This window comes from Hyperolius riggenbachi, chromosome 2, assembly GCF_040937935.1.
Source record: "Hyperolius riggenbachi isolate aHypRig1 chromosome 2, aHypRig1.pri, whole genome shotgun sequence".
Lineage (NCBI taxonomy): Eukaryota > Metazoa > Chordata > Amphibia > Anura > Hyperoliidae > Hyperolius > Hyperolius riggenbachi.
Genome location: NC_090647.1, coordinates 234,002,190 through 234,024,378, shown reverse-complemented (window position 1 = coordinate 234,024,378; position 22,189 = coordinate 234,002,190). Strand labels below are relative to the sequence as shown.

The 22,189-nt window shown below is 40.7% G+C and overlaps 1 protein-coding gene across 15 annotated transcripts in view; it reads left to right on the top strand.

Annotated features, from left to right (window-relative positions):
* Positions 1-22,189, top strand: part of DMD (dystrophin) — a 3,066,377-nt gene that overhangs the window by 1,950,446 nt on the left and 1,093,742 nt on the right. For all 15 annotated transcript variants that reach the window (XM_068268325.1, XM_068268327.1, XM_068268324.1 and 12 more), the window contains 2 exons: positions 4,925-5,026; positions 18,240-18,333. In XM_068268325.1, coding sequence (XP_068124426.1) covers positions 4,925-5,026; positions 18,240-18,333 — 196 coding nt within the window. The remainder of the gene's footprint in view (positions 1-4,924; positions 5,027-18,239; positions 18,334-22,189) is intronic.

The window sequence follows — 22,189 nt, the reverse complement described above, 5'->3', positions numbered from 1 at the left end:
TGTGAATGATAAAATCAATTTAAAAAAAAAATACAAATCGCAGCAGTAATCAGATGCCAACAACAGAAAGCTCTGTTGGTGGCAAGATTCATTTGTGTGTTAAGTTGTATGGCCCTGCAGTGAACTGTTCAAGCTGCAGAGTGCTGAATTCTAAAAAATAGCCTGGTCACTAGGGGAGTGTAAGCCTGTGGTATTTAAGTGGTTAACCACTCTCACTGTGAAGTGAGACTATACAGTATATATCACTATATAGCTATAGGAAGTATTTCTGATGCTAAAACCAGGATAATGAATGTAAAAGTGGGTATCTTAAATAATTTTACTACATTTTTACTATAGGTCACTATAGTTCCTCTTTAAGAGCATCTTTACTTATCTCTTCATAGTGAACTATCTCTGGAGACAAACACACTTTAACCTCAGCTTTGTCGCAGAAGCTGGAAGATGGTGTAACAGATGAACATGTTCACACTTTTTTAGGCTTCATCATTGTGGGGGAAAGTTATAAAGCTTTTAATGCAGCTTTACTTTTATGTACCTTCACTTTTATTTTATGTATTATTTTAATGAACTAGATGTATTTTTACTTGGTTATGTAATTTATTTATTCACTAGATTCAGAAATTAAGAAGGTAAGACCATGATAGAGTCAAAGGAGGGTTAGTGCAAGGCTTCAGGTAGTTTTATAATAAGGCTGGATCAATGTGAAGTTTTATAATAAGGGCTAGATTAATGTGATGGTCTTGGTCAGTTTTAGTCAAATTAGATTTATGTTTGCAATAGTTTGCAGGTGATTTTATGCCTCCATGATCAGAGCATATATTTTGCCATTTTGCAATGTTAAGGTACCACTACAAATTTTTGAACAGTTGTATGTATTGAGAGTAGGGTGGGGAATGAGATGCAAATATTTGTGAAATAATGTAAATTTTAAGGTAACTTTACCTTAATGGACCAATCAAATCTTGCAAAAGCTGTATTGTTTAGATAGGTTTGTGGTGTTTGCTTGGTTATTGTTGTTCACTGTATATTTGCAGTCTTTTCACTTGTATATAGTGCACTTTTTTTTAGTAAACTGTATTTCCCTATTATCTAGCATCTTGTCTTCAGTATTTTGCTGCAAAGTGAGGTTATCTGTTTACTGCCTGTGAGGCCTGTAACACAATATTTTGGCCCACTAGTCTCTGCAGCTGTACTATAGATTCAGATCATGTCCTTTTTGCTGACTTCAGAAATTAACCCTAATAACATTATTTATTGTTTGCTGAGGAGAAGTGTATTGTTTAGTATTTCTCAGATTATACTAAAGAGTATTTAATGCAGCTGATTTTGATTGATTGTTTTGTTTTGCAAGGAATATGTTCCTAAGTAGCAGATTTAAGCACTTCGGCACTTCTAAAGATTGCCGAACCTTGGCACTTTCTGGTTCCCTTAGCAGTGACATTGATCTACATTTTGATGTAAACCAGGCTGAGTCTCAGCTATATTTGCTGGAAGATGACCGGGAATACTTTTTTGATTATTATTACGCTAAGAGAACTAAAGACTATTTGATAGAGTTTATAACTTCAGTCTAGCCTCTAATTAATCAGGGGATCTGCGGGTTTGCTATAGCTTTTCTCTAGATTTCCACCTGGCAAAAGATCATTTCCACATGTTTTAGTTCTGATTTTCTTTCTGTCAACTATTCCAATTTCCTGTGCACATAATTTACAGTATTGTGACCAAAAAATCACCAATATGCACACTAGACTGAAAGTCTTGAGAATTCAGTGTCTTCAGATATAATGTTTGTTCCAGGCTCCAGAAATATTAATGGGAAAAAAATCTGAAAGAAAATCAGCATCTATCCAACATTTCCAGCCTATGCATCCTGTGCCTCCAACACCCACATAATCAAATGAGTGTTCACTGGCTTCCCATACTGATCTGCCTTCAGCCTCAGACACCTCACCAAGTCTCCAGCACAATCTGCTGCATAGCCACAGAGTCTGCAGAAATCTAACCTGTTGCCTATCTAGATTCTGCCATGCTTCAGCCAGCCAACCAGCCAGCCTGCTGCTCATCCAGACTCTTTCATACTTTCATACAGCCACCCAACCAACCAACCAACCAACCAACCAACCAACCAACCAACCAGACTCTTCCATGCTTCAGCCAGCCATCCAGCCAACCAGACTCATCCATACTTCAGCCAGCCATCCATTAGACTATATCCAACTCCTGCAAGCCATAGAGTAGACTATACCCCACTCTTGCCAGCCATCCAGTAGAATATATCCCACTCCTACTAGCCATACAGCTAAATTATGCCACATTTCAGTCAGCCATCCAGCTAAATTTTGCCACATTTCAGTCAGCCATCCAGCCAAATTCTGAAAAGTTCAAGACTCCACCTTACCACCTTAAGCAGACACTATGCCACTTTAGCTTCACCAGATGACATCTGCTACTCCTGTACAACAATAAAAGTCAAGAGAAAGCCAGAACATCACAAGATGGTTCAAATAATAAGTAATTGGGAAATTAAACCACAAGATAAAAGAGCAATGTGGAAAGGGGGAGGGGGCATTGGTTGGAGGGAGTCAGAACAAGCATATGAGACCATATAGGGATGAGTTTCAGAATTCTTTGGATTTCCGATTTGTGTATAATACGTCAATGGGAAATTAAACACAAGATAAAAGAGCCATGAGGAGAGGGGACATTGGAGGGAGTCAGAACAAACATATAAGACCAAGTAGGGGTGAGTTTCAGAATTCTTTGGATTTCCGATTTCTGTATTGGAAATCACTCATTCCAACTCAGAATACGGATTTCGGAATGCCGAGTGAACTTTTGCGCCATTACAGTAGAGTCAATACTGCTGACTTTTGTGGGTAATTCCACAGCCCTCATAAATGGAATCTTCACCAAGTTTGTCAGACGTCTACGGGAGAATATTGGGAACAAATGAAAACCAATTTCCCAAAAAGACCTTATAGCTTTTGAGAAAATCGTTATTGACTACTGCAAAGAGTAAAAGAAAGAGTGTTTTTAAAGTTCGCAAAATGACTGTGATGATCTGCTCAGCTGGCTACACAGGCAGACAGCTGTTTGTCCATTCCTCTAGTCTGTGGGCTGCAGGTCTCTGGAACAGAGACCTGTCTTTCCATTGCACGTTTCTTGTCTGTTCTCTTGCTGGGGAATTTGCATACATTCATTATGCAAATCCCCTACCTGCCTTCTTTGATGACTGGCACTATAAGAGCTTTATGTTTCCCAGAATGCTTTGCTGGACATTTCCCTTCCATGCTCTGTTCCTGATGGACACTGCTGGAGTGTCAGCCATTGCTATCTAGTATAGTTAATTCCTGGGGGTTGCTTTAGGCTTCCCTTCTAGCCCAGTCAGGTTGTATTATCTGTATTGCCTGTTCTGTCTTGTCTTGCCTGTTGCCATTGTCCTGCCCCAAAGGTGGTCGACAGGAAGTGGTTCTGATCTCTGTTCTTGGAGTATAGCTGGTGCAGCGGTTGCTACCAGCTATCTCTTCTGTTCTGTCTCCTGGGATTGCGCTAGCTACTTTTCGCTAGCGCTGGGGATCCTTCTGTTCTGTCTTCTGGGATCGCGCTAGCTACTTTTCGCTAGTGCTGTGGATCCTATCTATCGTTTGTCCCTGTTTTCGTGTGTCTGTCTTGTCCGCTACGCTTCCTGCAGGCTCGGTGAGGTAACCGTTAAGCAAGCGCTCGCGTCCTCTGTTTCATGTTTGTCTGTTAATGGTTAGTTAGGCGTGCTTGTCTCTATTGTGCTTATCACGTGGAGATCGCGCATAACCGCATGCACTGTTGCGAATGAGTGCGGTGTTCGCGGTTAGCTAGCGTTTATTATTTTCCGTATCTCCTTATTGTATTTGCTGTGCCTTTGCTACCCTCGTATTCTATTCTGATCTGCCTTGTGTCACGTCTGGCGATCACACCTCTCGCGATCGCATTCCTATTTCGTATCTGCTGTTGTGTGTGCGCGGTCGCGGGGTGGCGACTGGATTGGTGCACACACATACAACCTATCCCTTTGCTCAATCTCATTCGCAATCGCCTCTCTTGCGATTGCGTTCTGCGCTTCGTACAATTCCTGTCTGGCACTTGTGGAGGTACAGAGGTTTGGTTCCTCTGCACTCCCCAGCGCCATCTGCCGACAGGAATTTCCCTCTACAGGTGCGTAGCACCTTTTGCTGGGTGCCTGCAAATATACGCTTGTGGAGGATTTCCGCCGTGTCAGCGCACGCGTTGTGCGCTGATCATGGAGAAAGTTCCACAATCGTGACAATGACATTGTGCAGAAGAATTCTGCCATTTATTTCTGCCATTTTATGTAAATGGTGGAATTCTGTATTAAATGACAGAATTCTGCTGTAGAATGTCATTTTGCCGACTTTAAAAATAATCTTTTCTTTGAAGTATTCAAAATCGATTTTCTCAAAAACTACAAGGTGTTTTTGTAGAAACTTTTTTTTACCAGTTTTCACTTTTTTCCTGATATATTTAGCCAGAGATAACTGACAAATTTGGGTAAGATTTCATGTATGTGGGCTTTGCTATTAACTATGGAAAACAGCAGTATTTACTCTAATGTAAATGATGCCGTGCGGAAATCAGAATTACCAGACAGATTTCAGAATTGGCAATTATGGCCATCCCTGGTAATAAATGAATAATCAATGGGCACATAGTAAATAATATATATGTGAAAATAACAGTAACAAAGTGCAAAGGCCTTAAAACCTTTCTTTTTTTAGAATGAGATGGTTTTGAATGTTTGCCTTCAATGTTTTAAAAATTTTTGTATTGCTGTTATACATTTGCAAAAGCTTATGCATATTTTTTTTACTTAGAATGTTAAACTTTTAATGTTCGTTTAATTAAATATCTTCTTCTTTGTCCTGTTTAGGAAACAGAAGATGCTTTAACTGCTAAGAGACCACATGTGCAAGGAATATTATCCAAGGGATATCAGCTGCATACAGAGAAATCTGTGCCGTATCCTATAAAGGTAAATCTCACATGAGCAAAACGTATTACTTGTCAATGTTCTGGTATGATTAAATGCAATTAAATACAAATAGCGGATGCATTTCAACAGCCAGAGCTGCCTATTCATATTTGTGGTAAAGTTAAGGTATTATTGCTAAAGAGTAGAATGGAAGGGCTCTGAAACCAAATTGCACCTGCTACATAGGAATTCTCAGCCAAAGAAAGACACAGGGCCTGATCCAAATCACTTTTTCTCCTAAATTTTCTCCTAGGTGAGATATCACATCTTATCTACAAAATGACTTTGAAACCACTAGTAAGCAAGAACTACTTAGAATATTTTTGAAAGTACCTTTTCACCTACTTTTTTGCACTTTTTCAATTGCAGAGTGCTGAAAAGGGATTAAAAAAAAATGAAAATTATCTCCAAGGAGAAAACTTAGGACAAACAGTGAATATGATCAGGTCCACAGTGTGTAATAAGATCTGGGAGCTAGCTTAACTTGGTAAACACAGGGGTAATATAAAGGAGAAATTGCTTTGCCTGAGGATGTTCGGCCAATTGGGCAAAGTCTGCAATGAAACTACTTACCTGAAAAAAATAGGACATTTGAACATTGCATGCAGAGTCTTTCACTAATTATGCAATGTTCAAAAGTTGAAGTATGCCTTTCCCAAATAGAAAACCTTAAAAAAAATTAACAGTCTGAATGCTGAGATTTATCATTTTAATAATCTCTGGAGGAATGTCTAACTAATCAGGATACACAGGCATTCCTGTTTGCAGATGGAGGATAACTGGTCTGTCTTTGAGAAGAGGTCTGAGCTAATATCAGCAGTCAAATGAAAAGAGAGTCATTATTTGAGCTTCATTCAGAGATTTAAATTTTGATGATTAACATTATAATTTATAATTTCAAATAATTTCAACCAATGGTCTGATGCCTACCAAGGCATACCCCCTAATGTATGTAAGATATAAGTCAGTTGTATAGCAATTGATCATGGTCAAATCTGGATTTTTCAACCAATCGTTTAGTTTCTGCCAGCAGAAGTAAAACTCTTGCTTCCCTGACACCGCCTCCTCCATACAACAGTTCACATGGCTCAGTCAAGTTGAGTCAAAATAATTGTTTAGGTTACTTGGTACACTGCTAGGCAAAATGAAACAAAACAAACCAAAAAAAACAAAAACAAAAAAAACTGATCACTGAAAAAAATGTGAACAGTGCTAAAGAAGTATTTTGGATAGCAAGGTGAAAATCACCTGCAGAAGGAGATAGCGAAGATGCACATGATCTTCCAAAATGCGAACAGAGGGCTGTTGATATCATATACAAGATGGCATCACCTGTAAAAGAATAGTGGTAACATATTTGACCGAAACCAGGACTGGGCAGAAAATCATCATGATTAACCTTTACAGCTACTGGACTCTCACTAAAGAATACAGAATCAGACTTAGGGGTCACTGATTCCACCAAGGTTATTAACAAGTCACGTTCAGGGGCATTAACAGGACAGGACAAATCTTCTGATGTATGCACTGAACTAAATAGAGTCTCCACAATTTCCTCTGAACTGGACAGAGACTCATCACCAACTACACTGGAATGGAGCTCCAAAAGAGCTGCCAAACAAGTCAGTATTGCAGCAACCCCCACTGAACTGGGCAAGACTGAGAAACTCACTGGACAGGAAGGGGACTCTGGAACCTCTGCCACACTGGACATAGAACCAGAATTTTCCAAGGTTATTCTGAGACTTCTGTTATTTTTACCAGAGAGTCAGAATTATTCATGTCCATGGCTGGAGTTCCCTGGCTGCTACAACATCAGACAGGGATTGAAACATTAGCCAAATCAGACTGTGTACAGGGCAAGGCATGCAAAACACTTGTTGATGAGGACAATGCTTCAATGGCTTCTGCTTTACTGGACAGAGATTCATCAAGTTTTACTAGAGTGGACTGTAATTCTAAGACAGCTGCTAAACAGGTGAATATTACTGCAACACCAAATGAAGTAAGCAGAGCCTCTGAGTCCTCTGCTAGAGATCTTGAGGAGGTATCCAAAGTACTGGGTGAAGCATAAGACTCTGCAACCTCAGCTTCACTGGACAGGATCACTGACCAATCCATGTTGCAGGGCAGACCCATGGAAGCACCTGCTGAACATCATAATGATTCTGTGACCTGAGCTTCATTGGACAGAACTACTGAGTAATTCATGGTACAGGGTGAATTTACTGGAACATTTTCTGGATAAGGCAATGATTCTGTGATTTCAGGTTCACATTACAGATACTCTGAACCATTCGTGGAACTAGAGCAAGGTGTGGAAACAAGTATCATAACACAGAGTTCTTCAACTGTGAAGTTGGAAAATTCAGAATGCTGGGGTTCTAAGGCTACCAAACATGATTGCTCAGGAACTAAAGCAATGCATCCATTGGTGTCTGCTGGATTATATGGTTTGCAGGATGCAGAAAACAAATCAGTAGGAATTTGTTTGTATTTTTCACAAAACATTTTGCGATCAATTTAACAAATTCCAGGGGGTCATCAAAAATCTCCTCGTTTTCCTCAGCAATTTCCTCAGCCCAAGTTCTCATCTTGATATCAAGCAGGTATAAGACTGGACTGCTGAAATGTTGTAGCTGTTCTGAAGAAAGAACATGAATTCAAAATGTTGCAATTCTGCAAGAAATTCAAAAAAGACTTATTGCCACCATTATAATGGGCTAGAGAAGCAAGGTGCGCATCTGGAGCAAGGCTAGCAGGTGATGTCGTTGATATGGGCAACGGAGAGACTGAATTGACATTGGTTACTGAGTGTAGCTCTGGGCTTCCGATATCTCTACAGATAAAACACAATGGCAGCGCAGTGCGATGTTGTGCTGCCTTAGTTCGCATTGTGCTGTCTTAGCAATAGCAAGCATTCAGACAGGTACAAGACAGGACTAAAGTAAGGAGCGTAACTAGTAGCCAGAAGGAGACGAGCCAGGAGGACGCCGCGGGACCTCGCCGCCTGAGCTGGAAGAAGCCCCAGGTAAGTGTATTTTTTTAAATTTGACCACTCCTTGGAGTCCCTTTAATCAGTTGCTCTCAGTTATAACTGAAAGAAAACTGATTTTCAAAGTAATACCCATGTTTCCTTATGGCACCTTTCACACTTAATGCATTTTAACTGAAATCTTTTTCACAATGGACTGCTATGGAAATAAAATCGTACTAACGCAAACTAATGCGTACTATCGCACACCAACTGAATAAGTGTAAACAGGGCTTAAGGTTCAAAACTATCAAGCTAGAAGTGAGCAGAGCTCCCTTTGAATAAAATTTTACCTGCTCAGTTTAACTACCTTATCTGAGTAAATCCTGGATTTACAATTTTTTTTTTAATGCTAGGTCAGACGTTCTCTACATTCTCTAGAGGTTGTGTCTACCTTCTATTCTAAAATGTACAGCATTTTAATTACATTATTATCATTGATGTCTTAGCAAACCCTTAGAAACATATTTCTTAGCAAAAGAAACAATGTATTCAGTGCTCAACTAAAGTGTTAGAGCAATGTTGATTGAAGTCAGTGTCAATGTAATAGGTTGGGTAAACTCCTGGTGCAGCTCCTTAACAACAAGGGAGTAGTTGTGATGCTGAAACGACAAGAGGGAGTGGAGCACTCCTATGGTGTATTACCCCTTTATTCACAATCGCAATAGTGCACAAAGCATTGCACATAGAAGACAGGTCATGTCCTAAGAAAGCCATTGTGCTGAAACGTGTCATCAGACTGATAGCACACCCAGTTGACTAGCAGAGGAGCTCAACATAATGTGCGGCTTTTTGGTTGCTTATCCCTATTGGCTGCAGTGGATGTCGAGTGGAAAGATTGCCTTTGATTGAGATACACTCTATTTTAATATCATCTTGTACATGCAACACTTTCTGCATTATTTCAATTGTGAATAAAAGGATAATACACTATATGAGCACTCCACTCCTTGTCATTTGAACACCTCTCTTAGGCTTTGCTAATAATAAGGCCCAAGTAAGTGATGGAATTCCAATGGAACTGCTGAAAAGCTTGGTTTTAGAAGAGGTAAATACACCAGAGACCAAATTCCCAACATTCAATGGGTGATAGAAAACAATCTTCTGCAAATGGATTGGGAAGAAAATGGAGGTAGTAACAGAATTATCTTCCTGGGATTGATTGATCTCTGCTGGTAGTGACTGCAGCCATGAGATTAGATACATGTTGCTTGTGAGGATGAGGACAACTTTGAAAATCCTGGACAGGATTCTAAAGGACAAAATATGTCACTCTACGAACAAATAATCAGGATAACTGTGCAAGGTGGAGCATGATAAAAAGGCCATGCATAGAAAAATGTATACTTTTGAATGGTGGGCTTGGAGAAAACGATTCAAAGTTTACAGGACTGGTAGAAGATCTAGCCAGTTAATACTTAAAGAAATAAACCAAGAGAATTAACTAATACTACAATGGAAACTCAAATATGGCAGAGAAGAGGGGATTTGATTTGTATTAGCAAAAATATATGTCTCCTTTAAATAACTAAATGGGAATACATTATTTTGTGAAAGATTAGGTATAGGATTTTGAGTCTGAAGAAATTATTGGTACATTGTTATTATTATTTACTTATTTACATAGCGCCAACATCTTCCGTAGCACTGTACATAGTCCAAAACAAATATTGTGGAACATATATACATGAGAAGTTCAAGATAATGTACAGTCATGACATCCAGTAATACAAGTACAAATACAGTACATACATAGTTAATGTGTGGGCTGAGATATCACTAAAATTGGTACACGTTCATATGGTAAAAACAGCAAAATAAGAAACAATAGGAGCAGGTTCCTGCCCTCACGAGCTTATAATCTGTATACTGAAAGTTTACACTTCATTTTTTTGTAAAACCTAGCCAATAAACAGTATCGTCATAATTGAAATGTTTTATCTTAACTGAACTCACATGTTATATTTTATTTTTGTAATGAAAGTGGAATGCCACTTTAAATACAAAATGCATGTAGGTTTGTTTGAAATACATTAGCGATAATTAGAAATGATATTCTTCCAGCAATGCCTAATATAATATGATGATTCTATTTGAAGTATGGAAACACCTGCTTGCTGCCTGGAGTCAAAAAATCTGCAAAACCTAACTTTGTAGCATAGAGATAAGGCTCTGTATCACTGGTTTTATTTATACAAAGCTTGGAGCTGAGCTTCATACCTTGGCAACAACTATGTTTCATCTTTGTTCTTTTGTATACTATGCCAATGCAGATGGGAAGTTATTGCAGATATAAAACATTTTGTGTTGCCATCAGTATGAACTGTTGCAGATTTACACTGTACACATAACAACACATAAACCATAGAAACTGCATTAACACCTATTATAAATAAAATAATCTATTCACACTATATATCTGATAACTGCAATATATATTTGCATCCATAAATGTATTGAAAAGCTTTTAAGGATATTGTTAAACTGTTTTCTTCCTTTGTGTGTGTATGTGTTGGGGTAAGGATGGGGTAAGGATGTCCATTGCCACTTAAACAAATGGACACAACGGACACAAAGTATCAATATACAGCTTAACGGACAAGTGAAGCGAAAGGGATATGGAGGATTTTTTAAGCAATGCCAGTTGCCTGGCTGTCCTTCTGCTCCCCTGCCTCTAATACTTTTAGCCATAGACCCTGAATAAGCATGCAGCAGATCAGGTGTTTCTAACATTATTGTCAGATTTGAAAAGATTAGCTGCATGCTTGTTTCAGGTGTGTGATTCATACACTACTGCAATCAAACAGATCAGCATGACAACCAGGCAACTGATATTGTTTAAAAGGTAATAAACATGGCAGCCTCCATATTCTTCTCACTTCAGTTCTCCTTTAAAGGAAACCAGAGATGGCATTTAAGAAAGATTCTTACCTGAAGCTTCCTCCAGCCCCTTAAGCATGTGTGAATCCCACGCTGTCTGCCCGTGGTCTAGCGTTCATCCTCGATCAGACCAGGTAACAGAGCCTGAGCCAGTCACGTCAGTCGTGGCCTTCTGCGCATTTGTAAATGCCGTCTCTGGTACATTTTTAGAAGCAGTAGGGACATATTCAAAATAGACTGTTCATGCAGACATAAGCACAGCAGCAGCTTGTTTACTCTAGAAGTGGTAGCTCCCCATGGCAATTTTTTGACATAATGCCCAGCATGACCTCTGATAGGGTATAGGTATGGCATTTGCCCCATTGACAGTGTTTGTAGATATGGGATATGCAGGTTCAAAAATGCCACTGGCCTGCTAACTTCTGGTCAGAGGTCATGCTGGGCATTATGGGATGATGTTCAATGCTGGTGAACCTATGTCCCAGTAAATCATCCCTATTTAGTGTAGGAACAGTGTAATACCTTGTTTTGTACATACTAGAGATGGCATGCTGTTTAAAATTTCATTAGAAAATACACGGTTATAAAGCAGCTTCGCTTGCTATTTGCTGGTAACCACTACAGCCACTGTCTGAAGAATAGAGATGGCCCGAACCTCCAATTTTCGGTTCGCGAGCTTCCGCGGAAGTTTGCAAACTTTTGCGAACCCGCAATAGACTTCAATAGGGAGGCGAACTTTAAAAACTAGAAACATTTATGCTGGCCACAAAAGTGATGAAAAAGATGTTTCAAGGGGTCTAACACCTGGAGGGGGCATGGGAGTGGGATAAACGCCAAAAGTCCCCGGTAAAAATCAGGATTTGACGCACAGCAATGTTTTAAGGGCAGGAATCACATTGCATGCTAAATTGGAGGCCTAAAGTGCTTTAAAACATCTTGCATGTGTATACATCATCAATCAGGGAGTGTAATTAGTGTACTGCTTCACACTAACAGACCAAACTCACTGTGTAATGCACCGCAAACAGCTGTTTGTGTAGTGACGGCTGTGCTGGACTGATGCGCACCATGGTCAGAGTGCAGGCCATGGCAGTTTTCAAGCCCATATGGTCGGGCTGAGGTAGCTAAATGACAGAACAACAGTTACTGAGTGTCCAGCTGATCGAATTTGGTCTGTCCATAATGAAGCAATGACCTTATTATCTATCTTCTTGAGTCAGGTGTGCCTCCCAACCCCAACACACTCATATAGCCGTCGGTCATTGCTTCATTGTGATACGCAAGCCCCTTCACCGCGGCAAAGTAACGATCACGAAGGGGAATTGACACATGTATATGTCTTTTGTTTTCTTGTTGCAGCTGCAGTGTAGCCAGAAAAATTAGGCAGGCATGTACACGCACCAGAAAAATGATTATAGCGGCCGCTGCTAGCAGAGGCCTTAAAAATTCAGGAATCTGCCTGGAGTCCTGGTGGACCCTGTTGGTGGTGGCAGGCCTGCAGGCAGAGATGCTGTGTGGGGACCGACTTAGTCTTGAAGCAGGCAGCCAGTCACACGGCGTGCAGGCAGAGATGCTGTGTGCGGGGACTGACTTAGTCTTCAAGCGGGCAGTAACCCTCCAGGATCCATGCCTCATTAATTTTGATAAAGGTGAGGTACTACTACTGAACACTTTTGTGACCTAGGCGACTTCTCTTCTCAGTGACAATGCCTCTAGCTGCGCTGAAGGTCCTTAATGACAGAACGCTTGAGGCAGGGCAAAACAGAAGTTGGATGGCGAATTGGGACAGACCTGCCCACCGGTCAAGCCTGCGCACCCAGTAGTCCAAGAGTTCATCGTTGCTCACAGTGTCTACATCCACACTTAAGGCCAGATAGTCGGCTACCTGCCGGTCCAGGCGCTGGTGGAGGGTGGATCCTGAAGTGCTAAGGCGAGGCGTTGGACTAAAGAATCTCCTCATGTCCGACATCACCATGAGATCGCTGGAGCATCCTGTCCTTGCGTGCGTGGACATGGGAGGAGGATTACTGGCAGTGGCACCTTTATTCCGTTATGCTGTGACATCACCCTTAAACGCACTCTAAAGCATAGTTGCCAACTTGTTCTGCATGTGCTGCATCCTTTCTGCCTTCAGGTGAGTTGGTAACATGTCCGCCACTTTGTGCCTATACCGAGGATCTAGTAGCGTGGCCACCCAGAACAGCTCATTCCTCTTGAGTTTTTTTATACAGGGGTCCGTCAACAGGCTGGACAGTATGAAAGATGCCATCTGCACAAAGTTGGATCCAGACGTACTATCCAACTCCTCTTGCTCTACCTCAGTGATGTCAGGTAAGTTCTCCTCCTCCCCCCAGCCACGAACAATACCACGGGAGCATTGAGCAGCACAAGCTCCCTGCTTGATTCTCCGCTGAATATCGGCCAAGCGTGCCATGGTCGTGTAAGACTGCCTGAAATGCCCACACAACTTCCTGGCCTGCTTTAGGATGTCCTGTAAGCCTTGGTACTTAGACACAAATCTCTGGATTACGAGATTGAGCACATGTGCCATGCAGGGTACATGTGTCAGCTTTCCCAAATTCAAAGCGGAAATGAGATTGCTGCCATTGTCACACACCACATTGCTGATCTCCAGTTGCTGCGGGGTCAGCCACTGATCCACCTATTTGTTAAGAGCAGCCAGGAGAGCTGTTCCAGTGTGACTCTCCGCTTTGATGCAAGACATGTCTAAGATGGCGTGACACCATCATACCTGGCATGCAGCATAGGCCCTGGGGAGCTGGGGCTGTGTAGCTAGAGAGGAGATCGCAGCACCAGTAGAGTTACGCTGCCACTTAGCAAGGAGGAGGAGGATGACAGCGAAGAGGATGTAGCAGGAGGAGAAGGAGAGGATGTGGCAGCAGGCCTGCCTGCAAGCCGTGGAGGTGTCACAAGTTGGTCTGCTGCACAGCCACGTACTCCCTGCTTGCCATCGGTCACCAGGTTGACCCAATGGGCTGTGTAAGTAATGTACTTGCCCTGACCGTGCTTGGCAGACCAGGCATCCATGGTCAGATGCACCCTTGACCCAACGCTGTGTGCCAGAGATGACACTACTTGCCTCTACGTCTCGGTACAGCTTGGGTATCGCCTTTTTTGAGAAATAATTGTGGCCTGGTATCTTGCACTGCGGTGTCCCAATGGCCACAAATTTTTGGAAGGCCTCAGAGTCCACCAGCTGGCATGGTAACAGCTGGCAGGATAACAGTTCCACCAAGCCAGCTGTCAGACACCGGGCAAGGGGGTGACTGGCAGACATTGGCTTCTTCTGCTCAAAGATCTCCCTCACAGACACCTGGCTACTGCTGTGGGCAGAGGAGCAGGAGCCGCTCAAGGTGAGAGGCGGAGTGGAGGAGGTTGGCTGTGATTGTGAAAGTGCAAGGGAGAAAGCGGCTGAAGAAGATGATGCATCTGAAGGAAGATGAGGAGAAGGAAGATGGCTTTGCTTTTGTGTGCTGCTTTTGCTCAGGTGGTCTTCCCATTGCAGTTTGTGCCTTTTCAGCATGTGCCTTTGTAAGGCAATTGTCCTTACGTGAGTGTTGGCCTTTTCTCAGACACCCACTCCGGACCGGAATCGAACCCTGATTCCCCAGCCGTTACCTGTGGTCACCATGGTACTGAAAATGTAATATGGAAAGTTTATCACACAGTTGGATGAATGGCCCTCCATAACAGATTCTCATTGAAGGAACTGAACAGACAGCAGAAAAAGTAATTTAAAAAAATAGATGTAAGCTTTAACAATGGTAGAGAAAGAACCATCGAAAGTTAAGGCAGTCAGACATTACCTGACATCACTGAGGAAGCGCAATCTCACCATGGTGCGCACCAGTCCAGCATGGCCATCACTACACAAACAGCTGTTTAAGGTGCGTTACATAGTAAGTTTGGTCTGTCAATGTGAAGCAGTACACTAATTACACTACCTGATTGATGTATACACACGCAAGATGTTTTAAAGCACTTTATGCCTCCAATTTAGGAATGCAATGTGATTTCTGCCTTTTAGGGATTATAACCCTGCTCTGCGTCAAATCTGTAATTTTCCCCGGGACTTTTGGTGTGTTTTCCACTCCGCCATGCCCCCCTCCAGGTGTTAGACCCCTTGAAACATCATTTCCATCACTTTTGTGGCCAGAATTGTGTTTGTAGTTTTGAAAGTTCACTTGCCCATTGAAGTCTATTGCAGTTCGCGATGATTCAGGGGTTCACAAACTTTTGCAGAATTTTGCGTTTGTGATTCGCGAACCAAAAAATGCGGGTTCGTGACATCTCTATTTATTTATACAGATTTTTACATTAGATTTTTAAAAAGTATTACTGAGGAGAAATAAGTAAGAGAAGATTTGGTGCCAGCATTGGAACTTACCTCTAAAGTCATCATTCGTACAGTGCTGGGTCCCAGTTCGAATCCCAGCAATGGCACTATCTGCACAGAGTTTGCATGTTCTCCCCATGTTTGCGTGGGTTTCCTCCATGCACTCCTACATGATACATACATAGACATATGACTATGGTAGGGATTAGATTGTGAGTCCCTCTGAGGGACAGTTAAGTGACAAGACAATATACTCTTTACATCACTGCGGAAGATGTTGGTGCTATATACATACAAAATAATAATAACTCCTGCCATATTCATAGTTTAATGTCATTACCATGCCAACACTGTGGAACCAATTAACTTACCAATATGTTACCAGTATTCCTATAGCCAGATCTCCCAGTCACCATGAATTTTGTGCCACAGACAAAGTTAGAAAAGTATGGAAGAAATAAGTTTAGTGAGAAAACTATTCTGTTTAGAGTTAGAACATGAATAATGTGTGCCTTTTTTGTATCATCTGCTAGCGGGTTGACCTTGGGCAAGTCACTTCACCTCCCAAAAACAACCTTTTAAAAGAAAGCAAAGCTTATATCTGGTGTAGTTTACAGGGAATGAATTTGGCATGTGAACTTAAATTCAGCACAGCCAATTTCAAGTCTGTCTGTACAGCTTGATATAAAAATATTCTTTTTGCCTTTATATTTTTATTGAAAAGTACTTTTTATTTATTTGTACCTGGCTTCTAAATGCCAGTTGTAAAATATATTGTGAATGTCTGTGGCCTGTCTTTGTTCTCCTGAGCCTGGGAAGAAATATGTTATGCATCTAAAAATGAGCAGTGACAGTTAGGTATGCTTTGTATTCCACTCCCAAATGACAGTGTACGATAGAAAGAAAAGGTGGCACTATGTAAAGAATTCAGAGTAAGTTGTTTAACCACTTCCGGATTCTCGGAGCGTATATACACGCCCCTGAATCCAGAAATGTATACCATGGAAACGGCCGCTCGTATGAGCGGCCGTTCCATGTCAGTTCCCGGAGGGTGTCTCCGTGAACACCCTGCGAGCCGATCGGCGGCTCGCAGGGTAAATGTAAACACACGGGGAAGATCTTCCCCGGTGTTTACATGTATACGGCGCTGCTGCCGGGGATCACCGGCATCTGATAGGCTAAAGCCTATCCCATCAGGCGCAGGACGGAAATCCGTCCTGCGCCGCTCACAGGGGGAGGGAGAGGGAGGGAAGGGGAAGGAGGCCAGGAAGCGCTGCGGAGGGGGGCTTTGAAGAGCCCCCCCCCCCGCAAGCGCAAGCAGCTGGCGGCGATCAGACCCCCCCAGCAGGACATCCCCCTAGTGGGGAAAAAAGGGGGGAAGTCTGATCGCCCTGGCTGCTAGCTGATCTGTGCTGTGGGCTGGAGAGCCCACGCTGCACAGATCAGCATAAAATAACATGGTGTGGAAGTGGTTAAAAATGAATATTTGATTTTACCTAAAGTCAGAGCTGTAGAGTTATACGCTATGTGCATATAGAATTTTAATACTTATTTGGCATTGGGCATTATTGTGGAACCTTTTGCAGCACTGAAAGATTGCCATAGATGTTACAGGGTCAACAGAATAATTACACTTTTCCAAATTATATAAAAATACATTCTCATGATCAGTTTGCAAATAGTTCCATCCTGAGAAAATGGTTAATAACTCAAGAATATTCATTTCAGGCAATTTTTTTTTATATTAATGACTGTTCAGAAAAGTGACTGTACACATAGGGGATAATCTAATTCACTTTTTCGTCTACGCTTTTTGCTAGGAGATAATTTTTTATCTTCTGTTTAAAATAACTGTTCAGCATTCTGTAATCGAAAATGTACCAAAAAGTAGGTGAAAAGGTACTGTCAAAATTATTTACTTGCTTACTGGCAGCTTAAAAGGCATTTTTTGATAAGATGTGACTATATCAACATGGAAAGAAGTTGGGGAAAAAAGTGAGTTGGATCAGGCCCATAATGTCTATATAGAAAGCAAGAAAAAAACAAAAAGCTTCTCCAACAAGAACACAAGCAACAGTAAAAAAGTTATTTAATCCTACACTGCTCTATCCAAATGAAGGAAAGTTCCATGGACATCCCTTGGGTCATCATTCACTTTGGTGAAGTGGCAAGCAATCTACTTCCTATTGAAACATCTGAATCATCCATATGCTGTATGCACAGTACTAACTGCTATTAATGTAAGGATCTCTAGCTAAATATCACAACTCTAATAAGTTCTGAAAAGATAACTTAAAAAGGAACTGGGTTATACTTAAATAAGGGTATGAAAGAACCTTTAATGTACAGCTCTGTGTCAGAGCTGCAAGGATCGGTGGGTGTCAGTGGCAGTAACCCGCTGCTTGCCTGTAAATCATTAGAGGCCTGAAACTCTCACCTCCTCCTTTAGAAAGATGGTTGTGGTCATTTATATCCAAAGTGTTCTGAAGTTCTGCGGCCACAGAGCTTTAGACGGCTTTAGAAAAAAATGCCACAGTGGTTTTGCCGATAAGGACGGAGTTTAAGACCTCTAAAAATGTACATGCCTTACAGCGGGTGACTTACTGCAGTTAACATCTGCCAATCATTGAAGCTCTAAGATAGAACATTACATTAAACACTGTTTTAATTACAAAATAGGTACTCTTTAAATAGACATGTCAGTACAGTAATGGATATTTATTTCTATTGTAAAAACTATTATCTTTATTATTCTTACGTATTTATATAGAGCTGACATCTTCTGCAGCGCTTTACATAGTGTATATAGTTATATCACTAACTGTCCCTCACTAACTGTAGCTCTCAATCTATTCTGAAAACTTTCTGTTTCCAAAAATGTTACTGAATACAGTCTACTTTTAATATTAAAATAAGTTCTAACTGCTGTGTGCATTTAACAGAGGAAATTAGAAGATCTGAATAAAGAGTGGAATACTGTAAACTTCTTACTTGAAGAACTAAAGAGAAGACCTGCTCCCCCTATAGCATCTGATCGTAAGTGTCACATTACATTACCTGTCTCTGTAGTGGAACTCATTGTAAAATCATTGTACATTCAATCCAAGAGAGCAATAGTGTTGAATACTGGACTCCAGGCAGATCTGAGAGATTATTATTGGATCTAGTGAAGACAGTGAATAGATTAACGGCACATTTCCTCTAAGTGACCAAATAAACCAGGACATTTTAATAATGAGTGGCCGTTAGCCATTGGTAATGATGCAAAAACAAGGTGTAAAAGAGTAGGAAGTGCAATAAGCAAACAATGATAATGACTATTAAGGCAAATCATATCGGCAATGAGACAAGGGTTCATTGAGGAAGGCTAGGGGATTTGCTGGGCAGGGGCCTAGTGTTCAGGAGACGGACATCTTAGGGGAAGAATGTGTTCCTGTGCCTGGAGGTTCTGGTGAGAATGGCTCTGTAGTGGTGTGACTGATAGGAGGAGGTTGAGGCAGCAGTTACCAGGGTGGGAGGGGTCGTTTGATATTTTAATGGTCCGGGTCTTCCACATTGACTACTCACTTACAGGGGAACGCAATGGAATGAACAGATCAATTTAAAAAATAAATGATTCTAAAGGTACATTATTGTTCTGAAAGCTCAGCTATGTGTTTTAGTTTTGTTATACTCTAATAAGAAGACATAAGAAGAGAATTGACGCATATACTGTGAAGGTGACAATGTAACTACTTCAGTAAAAGTGTATTCCTAATTGTTAAAACAGGACTCTGCTCAATTACTTATTTACATATTAATTATTTGACACACCTGCCTCATGGTCGAGCGTTGCAAAATGTGTAATGGCTAGAAATGCACAACCTAGTGACAATAGATGACACAAAATGTGGCTTCTGGCATGCAGGAGTTGTTCACAACAATGTTTAAAGCATTCATCACCATAAGATTAAATTGTACTGTTCATATTTCACTTTGGCAACATTTCTTCACTCTTGGTTAGATTGACCATAACTACGTCAAACAGGATTACAAAATATGTCATGTAATTAAGTAACAATATTTAAGAACTTATTTGAAAAAGTGACAGAATTTGGGTGATAAGCCAAAACCAATGGTGTCCAGGCTGTTCAGGAATGCATATTCCACTCTTTTCTGACTGACATGTATCTGACATCTGCCTCTCTGCAACTGATTTGCATTCAGTACTAAAACTGTAAGTGCATTTCTGCCTGAAGTGACATTCTTGGTAAGGAATAAGCAATTTCTTCAGTTTAGCTTTACACATTGCTACAGTTAATGGCTAATATTATTTCAACTTGACTTAATGGCAAATATTTTTTTAAAATTTCTATACTTTGTTTAAGTGCACAAAAATGCATTCCAGTGCATAGTTATCACAATAGGGCATTTGAGAGTGAGTAAACAAAGCTGCCAAAATCTCAGTTATTGCAAGTGTGGAAAGTAAGTAATACTTGGTCCTGCTATGTGCATTTCATTTCTAAAATAGCAAGATCTGAGCAGGACTGGTAAATGCTGCCTATTTCGTACTATAGCATGCCATTCAGATCTCATGCCGGCATGATTTTTGATGGCATGCTGCAGTTTACCATAGCATGCATCCTTGTAGTTGTGTATAGCATGGCTACAGAAATATAAATGCATACTCACTTCTCTGCAAGTGAGGGTGTAGGCCTCGCAAGACCCACATCGGCTCAGTGGAAACCGGCCCTAAGTGTTGCACAGGGATGATAACCAGTGCAAAAACAAAAATTACGTAAGCAGACAAGAGCATACTATTCAGTCTAAACTGTTGCTCGCCTCCAATCAGTATGAACAAAGAGTAAAAGCTTATACTACAAACACCATGATATGCCAGTACCATAAAAATGTCCTGAGTAATAATGCAATATAATTGCATTATTGAACAGAGTGCCTATTATACGACATTGAAGTATATTTACCTATGCCCCAAAACATGAAACCTGTCATCTGGTGATGCCAATACATTTTGTATGTTTGAGAGAAAAATAAAAAGATATATCACCTTGTGTAGGAGAGCAGAAACTAGAGGATGTGCAAGATATAGTACAGATTTTAAAGTCAGCGTCACCGAGAATCCATTGGTTAGGACAGGCCAAAAAGATGTCCAAGTCCAAGGCAACTAAAGCAATACATAAAGCAAATTTGGAAAGAAAGTGGTGACTGAGAAGGCCTAGAAATCACTGGAACTTTTTCTTCTCTTGCTGTAATGCCAGAAGAAAACGAAGCAGTACAAAAAGAGCAACTTACTTGACACCTGTTTAACTAAACACAAACTGCCACTTCCTAAACCACATGAAAGTCTTCACTACAAAGACAATAGTAAACACAATAAACTTCCTATTTTTTATATGGATATAAATATGTATAGAGCATCATTCTATCTATAAAGTTATTTCTGAACAAACTAACTAACTTCTGCTTTGTGAGCAAAAGGATCTGCTTCTCAACCCTAGTGCCTCATCAGTTCAATATGTGACTATCCTTAGTATCACAGCATATAGCAAGTCCTCTTTACTGCAATAAGCAAGATTTCTTCACAGGAAAGTTTGCTATCAGGCTTGTTTAAAAGAAGGGACCTGTCTTAAATAAATAAGTGTATAGTCATGTTGTGAGTATTAGGGTTAAGAAAGTCAGAGAAGGACCGAATGAGATCGTAAGCCTGGCTGGGAAGAGTCCTGTGCTACTACACTATTTACTGCACTGCATAACATATTGGAGTTTTATTAATAAAATATTATATTTATGATAACTAAACACAGCTGCTCTCTAGATCCTTGTCACACTTGATTCAGCCCCTTCCTTTATAATGACACATGGGGAAATAACTGTGCTGGCATTATTATTGGCTTGCCAATCAGCACTGCCTAGAGCTACAGCACAATTACAAGTATATGGTTTGAATGTAAGAAAAAAAACACATGTACATAAGTCCAACTAATAAAAAAGATAGGAAGAAAAACAATCCCTCAGATACTCCACCCCCCCCCCCCCCCAAGAAAAACCCTTGGGAGACATTTTACCATAAAAGATGAATAGAACCACTTCCACAAGAGAATCAGTTTAAAAAAAGTATTACAATTTGACTTCTATGGGAAATCCTGTTAGTCCTATACATTTTTTATTTTAAGAAAACATCCCGTCTACACTCTAAAGCATTGTAAAGCACATTGGATGCAACTTGGCCAAAGCAGACGTTTGCGGCCACTTTGTTAGAGAATCTACTGTGAATACAAGTGTCCCCCAAGCTTAATACAAGACCAAGAATTCTGGATGTTTAAATTGTAGAGACCCCCTCCTTACCCCACCTTCCAGAAAATGCTCCATCATGCATTGCTCAATCATCCCTTCAGTACACTAACAATAACTCTGGTATATCCGAATAACACATCTCTACAGCACTGGATGAAGACTGATCAACTGTGATGCCAAAAAGCAGAAGAGCTAGATTATTTTGGAGGGTACCTTTCTATGTTCTGAGGCATGATCACTGATTTGGATCCATATATTTGTGTAATTTAAATGTATTTTTCTATCTCCCCTGTTCATCATCTGCACCCAGGTAATGGGAGAATTCCTAATTGCCAAAGGGCTTTTAGAAGGACTGTTCATCAGTTTCCTTATGACAGTATGTTTTTTAAGAGCAAAATTTACTGGGAAATTAATTTTCCCAGCTGCTTTAGGAAGGGATGGGAAAAATGAAACTATTTTGTTTTGCTCTTTAGCAATCACAACAAGATACGAGAGATGCCAACAATGGTTATGGAAACTGGGCATGAAGAACAGGCACCTGTTCATCCTGCACAATGTAAATAAAACATTGCACTGAAAATAATTTGCAGCCAGGCCA